The sequence below is a fragment of the Cryptomeria japonica genome, chromosome 6 (assembly GCF_030272615.1).
Source record: "Cryptomeria japonica chromosome 6, Sugi_1.0, whole genome shotgun sequence".
NCBI classification, from domain to species: Eukaryota; Viridiplantae; Streptophyta; class Pinopsida; order Cupressales; family Cupressaceae; genus Cryptomeria; species Cryptomeria japonica.
This window is the reverse complement of record NC_081410.1, coordinates 234,014,402-234,022,128: the sequence shown is the minus strand read 5'-3', so window position 1 is coordinate 234,022,128 and position 7,727 is coordinate 234,014,402. Positions and strand designations below refer to the sequence as shown.

The window sequence follows — 7,727 nt, the reverse complement described above, 5'->3', positions numbered from 1 at the left end:
ATACCACCACATCTGAGAACATGTTCAACATAATATTCAGCTCCAGTATTGTTCAATCTAGGAGCATCAGACAGATATTTTCACTAAATCTCTTAGCCCACATCCTCATGAATATACTCATCCTTTGATCAATAAATCAATTGCTTATTGTATTTCTCAAGTTCATAATGAAGTATAACTTGTAAGGCTAATTTGAAATCCCTCCCAACAATCTTCGAAGTTGACAATTAAAACAATCTAACAGATATAAAAAATTGTTAGCACGGATCTGTTAAAATCATAGAACTGTCTTCCAAATTTTCAAGACAATTAAAAGATGACCAATAAGTTTTCTTGGGAAGGGCTGATTTTGCCCTCCATTCGAATGACATGCTTTGCTTTAGTAGAATGCACATACCAAAAAATATAGACATTGAAAAATGAATCAAATTCCTTGTATGAATGGTGTAAAAACCTATGTATTGCTATGCCCCCTTGGATTAGCAACCGGATGCACCTCTCTAGATTCTGCTTTAGAAAATTTCCCTACAAACCTGGCATGGGGAATTTTTTTATCACCTCTTACAAGTGCAGCTAAATTTTCAGCCAAATATTGCTTTGGAATCCTTCCGACCACATTGCCTTCTTCATTCCCATCTTTGTCCAAGAAAGAAAAATGCGGAATACCCTCCACCCCAAATTCATCAATCTCTTCTTCCCATTTGGTGTTGTCCACATTTAACATAACAAAATTCACTTTATCCCTACACAAAAACAAAAGAGTACAATATGTTACATGCATTGTAGTTTATGCACAGAATACCAATTTGAAAAGCAAGAATTGCAGTCCGTTTTGCATTCTTGCCATGCATATACAACATGCATATACCTTCAACTAGGAAGAATAAAACTAGAGAACTATTTTTATAAGCAGGCTACAGTGGTAAAATTTTAAGATAGAAGGACAGTGTTTTTGTACATAATGGGTATTTCTGTAATGAAGTATTATTTAGATATTATATTTCTGCAGGAGCACCATGATGTTCATTGTGTATATTTTTCTTTTATATTAATACAACAGTTATCTTCATTACTATTCATAGGATCTGGATTATGAACATAAATGTTCTATCTGGATCAATGCTTTCAATAGCAGGTCATAAATAACATGGATAAAGAGAAATTGTCATGTGTCCATTCTTGAGAAATTCATCTTTTCATTTTAGTAACAAGTTTTGTCCTTCAAATAGTTTCTTGGTAAATAAAAATCATAGCTTCCATCTGGTTTCTCTCTCAACAAATGTATATTGTTTGAATCAATCAATTCTCTTTTTTCAAATGTAAATTTTCTCGGTGAATGAAACCATAGCTTCTATCTGGTTTCTCTCTCAACCCATGTATAATGCTTGAATCAAACAATTTTTGTTTTTTAAATGTATATTTCCCAATTAAGGAAAACTGCATGCATGAACACCAAATCGGGTAGCATGGCTACAACCTCAAGGCAACAATGGCTAGCAAACCTATAAGTGGAGAAGATGCAAACCCTTACACATCCTCCTATTTCTTTTGTGATGTCCCTCAAGAGGGCTTAAAAACAGATCACTACTGTAAAGGGGTACTTTTCATCCATACACAATTACCCTGTTAGAGCACTGAAGTCGATATAATACTTGGCATATTCACAGGGATTGCAGGAATCTTGCACCAGTGTACTGGCAAATTTCAAAGAGGATAGCTTTTAAAAAGAAATGCTGCATGCGTGCAAGACAAATAAACTATACAACAGTATCTGCCCTGTAGTGAAGCTGAGCCATCAAACAAGAAAGATAAAATAAAACAACATGCCACTAGTACATAGCAATACAAATAGCAATGAAGGGCAAACAAGAGCCCCAAAAGCATGTGTCAGTGCAGACTGTGTTGGAAATGTTGTCATTGATGTCAAGATGATCAAATAATTCACTATCATTAATGTCAAAGGGAAATGAATATCACAATGACTTAATTTACAATCATTGTAAATTTTAGTCAAAACAAAGGAAATCATGATGGCCACAGCTGTTGATATGAACATAAACATAAGCATAGACAATGGACCGATTTGTGAAGTATTGAGGTGGACAATCTTCATATGGAGTTGTTATGGAATTGTGGATTTAAATCAGTCATAGAGATTATAGCAATGATTAATTTATAGATGGTGGCAGCCATAAAAGTATGGAAGTGGTAATTACGTTAATCTGTGAATTAGTTGAAGGAATGCCTGCATGAGAAGAATATACAGTCAGATATTGATTAGTGCTGACGTTGACAATAAGGAAGGCATATACAAGAAAACAACAAATATATTAATACAAGAAGAGATAAAGATTATTAGAACAGCAATGAAGTAAAGAAATAATATAAAATTATTAATTGACAAATTGAGAAAATAAAATTCGAAGGATTGACTATTCTAAAGGTAGGTGACTAAACTAAATATTCCATGGACGATTTAAATATTTCAAGGTTCGGAGCAAATTGAACATTTATACAAAGTCTTGAGCATGGTGATGGTCGACAATATTGGGATCTAAATTCCGTCTAATGTTTCTTGAGATCGTTTTTGATGAAGACATATTTTGCCTGTGCGTGGGATAGCCGAGTGAGGCATGGTGTCTTCTTTCCTTGCTGACAAAGTCATGGGCAACATAGTGCGAAGACTTCATTTTGGTTGCAGGTGTAAGTGAACAGATTAGAATGTCCTCTGTTATGCAGGGCTCTCAGTTTAAGTAAAATAGTCTCAAGTTTATGAACTCCTCAAGCAGCGATGATATATGTAGTGATTTTAAAAACTACCAATGTAATATTAATCCGATATGAATATTGGATGTGAGGAATACGATATACAGACTGCAAATGATACTTATGACAGATCGTATCATATTGTATTGAAGCAATAAGTATATGTTTGGAGGCAGTGTCAACATAGCAGTGACAAGAGATCAAGACAGCAATTGGTAATTAACTTGTAAAACACAAACTATTAAGAATATCAAGTGGTACGACTTCAAAAGAAATTTACAAAGCAATGATGAATATTGGTGTCCAAGGACGTGACATTTCTTGTGTCATAGCAGCGTGAAGTTTGACTTGGCCAAGCATAATTTGGAAATCAACAAAGAGAAATTGAAGCTAATTAAAATACGGGAGCAAGCTTATGAATGGGTCGACTCTACATTGAGAAAGTACGATAGCCGACTCATTTGATTGGATAGCCGACTTCATTGGTCGACTTATTAAAGGAAAGCGATTTAATTAAGAGTGGAAGAAGAATTTAATATGCCAACCGACTTTATACAGTTAAGGTGGTGTAGGAGCACCAAGGCCACTATTGGCGAATGGTGGTCAAAGGGGTAATCTATAGGTTTTCTCATGTCAAATTGATGTAAAAAGGCCATAAGAGGCCATTTATGATGTTTTTAGGCCATTGGGATTCATTTTGGCCAATGATGAAAAAAGTTGTAAATTGTTGTCATGTTGTCAATGTAACGTTGCAAAAGTGTAACTAGGAGGCCTAGCAGTAGAATTTAGGTACTTTGAGTCATTTGGTGTGTAGTAAGGTTGTTATGAACCATTTAGAAGGTGTGTAAGGTCATTTAGGGGTTACATTGCAAATATTGCAGAAATTGTCAAAAATGTAAAAAAGTTGTCATTACAAAGTTGTCAAAGTTGTAAAGTTGCAATTAGGGAGATGAAGAGTCATTTATGGGTTGGTTACAGGTGTTTGGATGTTAAAAAATCCTTTAAATACTTGTATTGCATCGACCTATTGGGGGTTGGAAGGATGGAAAGATGAAATGAATGAAAAACTCATTGGTTTTTATGTTTTTACTGTATTTTTGCTGCTCTACAGACTTGTACACATTTGTACGGCCTGGAAATGAACATGTATGTGTTGGGATTGATGTAACATTGAATCTTCTTCATATTGCACTTTGTTTCATTCATTTTCATTAAGTTTTAAGGGAGTTATGACCATTTTAGTGCAAGCTGCCTGAAACCCTGCCTAGGGTTTACCCGTTTGGGAAAAAATGTCATAACTTTTGTTTCCACCGTTAGACCTTTATGTAACTTTGGGGAAAATTTTGTACCTATGTTATCTACAATCTGACCGAAGCGATTGACCTCATGTTGTTTGGTGTGAAAGTTATGAATGACAGTTCGTTGCATTTTATAGTGAAAATTCTGAGTTTAAGCCCTTGTAGCAGCATTACCAGTCAATTTTCTAGCCATATGTTACAAAGTAACCCACACTCATTTCCAGATATGTTGTAGAAGAGCCAAATGGGTATCCTAAAATGCCTTTACTTTGGTTAGATTCCACCCGTATAGTTAATTATGATCAGAAAATCAATTATGGAGGGCTACAAGGCCAAGATTGAAGAATTGTGAAAAGACACTAAGTTAGAGCCATAAAGGTGAAAGAATCATTCAAAGATGCTTGAATTGTGATTGTTTGTGGTTTTCCATCTTTCTCTGCATCATAAGGCGATTGACATCATCATTCCGGCAGTAGTGAAGAAAAAGAAAAACAAAATGGACAACAGCAATCCTTAGGAAAAGAGTTTATAGAACATTCGTAATAAGGACAGCACTTAGTTTACAAAGACGAGGAGGAAGCAACGTGTTTGATGAGGTGGCACTTCAGAAGGTGGCAGACTTGATAATAAATAAAGTTTAATACAGCACAAAAAAAAATTATTAAAGGCAACAGCAAGCAATAGTGCCAATGGACAACAACTATGAATACGATGACTACAGCATGAAGAATTTCGACTTGGTATGAAAACGATTTTGCCTAAGGCAATAATCAAAGGTCACTTATTGGTAGCGACTAAATCAGAAAATGTGCAGTGATTAATTAAAGGCAGCATCTAGATTAATGAGAAGGTGCAATTTGCTTTAGTGAGGAGAGATGTGTTTAGAAGATACACCTCTTGGAATAACTAAATGAATGTTTGCTAATTGTAAACAACGGTGGATAAGAGACAGCTATTAATTAATTAATAAAAGACGGCGTTTGATGAAGAAAAAGGTCAACTTCTTTGAGCAATTATGTTAAAAAGAAGAGTGGTTTATAAAAGACGTCTCTATGTATCCTTAGTGAAGGGTGACGTGTCTCTTCAAGAAAGTGTAAAAGGTATATAATAAGATTGTGTATGATGTATGTGTGTTGAGAATGTTAAAAGCAGAATAACATAGGTGTGAATATGTGTAGTATGGAAATCGAATAATGGATGACAGAGAAGATAAAAGAAAATAATGGAGATAGCAGTGAATAATAAAAATCTACAATAAAAAAATGAATAAAAAGGCTTGGAAGCACCTACAGACCTCAACGTAAAGCATGTAAAAAACAATAAATTTTAGCTTCCTAATTGATAATATCAATCTTGAGAAAGCACCTTATACGAAAAGAGAGTGAAATATGTATTAGCTCACATAGCATGTTTCCCATGGCAGCCCTTTTACAAACATAATATACAATATCTCTTAATACGTGTGGCCATATTTTAAAGATGCAAGTATGATTGTATAAAAGAATCCTATTTAATAAGATTTTTTTTTAAATGGTTGTGCAAAGAAACAAAGCATTCTCTTTCAGGTCTACATGCACCTAGAGGTACCATAATACTGAAAATAACACTCTAGACGAATGCCATCATCTAAGGAGTAATATTGAACTTTCAGAGAATTTCAACTCAAAATTCTATATATGCAATGCCTGGTCAAATTCAAGATGTACAGTTCTTACAATATATTGTTTTAAGATATAGGCTTATAGCCAAAACATTGTCTTGAATTATCCATTTGGCCATGGAAACAGCATGAAAGTTTATCTTTGCACTCTATTTTTTCTATTCTTTTTTTGGAAGGATAACAGGTACTTAAAACTGTAACTTGATATTGGACTTTGAACATGCAAGGAAAGAAGGCTCAACACATTGAAAGGTGATGCTTTTGTGTAGCGGATTGGATTGCTTAAGAGTTAAACTGCAACCTCACAATCTTCCTTAAGAAAAGGGAAAAGAAAAATAAATTCTTCCAAATACAGGTAATGTATCAAATTTCAAAACGCTGGACTAAGTAACTTGTATAGTGTACATACCATCTTCATTTGAAGCATATAAAGGTTTATGTATATCATGCCTTAGGAAAAACGAGTCACTCAATACAATTACATACCAAAGTACTAAAATATCTGTTGTTGGTAAACAAGTAAGGAAAAGCAATAATGGGCTTAAAAAATACAAGTTTGATGGCGCTGTACTTACATCCTTGGTCAAAAAACAACAGTTTCACATTCAAGGCAATCCTTATGAGGACCCACTTCAGAGAATTTTAGGTAACAAGAATATTATGAGCAAGGGAAATTCACATTGAATCAGAACAAAATTAAATGGGTACTATTCATGTCATGTTTAATTCCAATTCTATAAACTTCTCAGCAAGTGGAGATTATACTTTTGGTAGAAAGTAGAAGATGCCTAACATCGCCTAAAAGGATAAATGTTTTCTGACTATAGTGAATGGAAATACACGAGTTCTATACCAGTGAACATAACATGTACATGTTTTTAACCTTATAGACTCCTTTCACGTCCTATCAAAAATAATATTGTTATATGCAAGATAAATCTGTAACTTACTTAAACTCCTTCTCAACCTTGTACACATCAGGAGCAAGTTCACGACAAACTTCACACCAATCTGCATAGAACTCCACCATTGTAGGCCTGCCATTTGTGAGTGCCTGAAAAAAGAACACCAGATATTTCAAATTCTTACTAGGAGAACAAGCCTGTTACTCAAAGTTGGCATTTTTCTCTTTTGCAGCTTATTATATATCATATTTCCCCTGCTGAAAATACTGTAAAAATTAATCAGATTGGGCGTCTGGGCAATCCTGTGTAGCTGAAACTGAAGTTGTAGAAATTTCAAGCAATCATTGCCTGTGCAAATTGATAATTTGTTATGATTATTATATTAGGCAATAACTGGCAAATACAGGCTTGCAGTTATGGTACCAAGAATTTACATCTTGCTGGTGTGGCATTGAGAGTTGCATCATCCAATAACCAGGTTTACAGAGGTTAGAATGCAAAATAGGCAAGAAATTATAGCTACATTTATTACATCATCATTTGATCTTTCTATAAATTGAGCTATCAGAAAGAGACTTCCAATCACACTGGCATCCAGTTGAAACTAAACTGAATCAAATGAACATTTAAGAAATTGAGACAGTTTGGCTTCTATAGAATTGCTTGAGAAAAAATGTTTTCATATGAAAATTTGAAATGTAGGAAAGCTATCAAAGCATAGAACTATTGCCATGATCTCAGCTCAGATCAGAACCCAATTTTCAATCTGCCAAATTGTGGTTCTTGCACAATAATGACAGAAGAGGAAAAAAAGTAAGTTCCTAAATAGTTCTCGAACACTTGCTTGGTGTATATATTCCAAAGCTTCTAGAATAGATAGAAGATGAAACTAGCATCTCAAAAATGAAATTGATTATGTAAATGCATATAATCTTATAGATCATCTATTTGTGTTCAATGGTATGATTTAATCTTAATGGAGGAAAAAGCCTTTCGTTGGTGTTTTAATTTGCATCTTTTAAAGTGACACAAAATGGAAAATTTGTGTGAAGCACTGCTCTTCAAACTAGATAAAGATGCTCAATATATACTCGCTAC

The 7,727-nt window shown here is 34.2% G+C and overlaps 1 protein-coding gene across 1 annotated transcript in view; it reads right to left on the bottom strand.

Moving 5' to 3' along the window:
- Positions 1–269: 269 nt before the first annotated feature.
- LOC131071473 (thioredoxin-like protein HCF164, chloroplastic) overlaps positions 270–7,727 on the bottom strand; it is a 32,964-nt gene continuing 25,506 nt past the window's right edge. Inside the window, exons 2-3 of the mRNA XM_058007347.2 lie at positions 6,675–6,778; positions 270–743 (exon numbers count right to left, since the gene is read on the bottom strand). Of these exons, the coding sequence (XP_057863330.2) occupies positions 455–743; positions 6,675–6,778 (393 nt within the window). The 3' untranslated portion in view covers positions 270–454. The remainder of the gene's footprint in view (positions 744–6,674; positions 6,779–7,727) is intronic.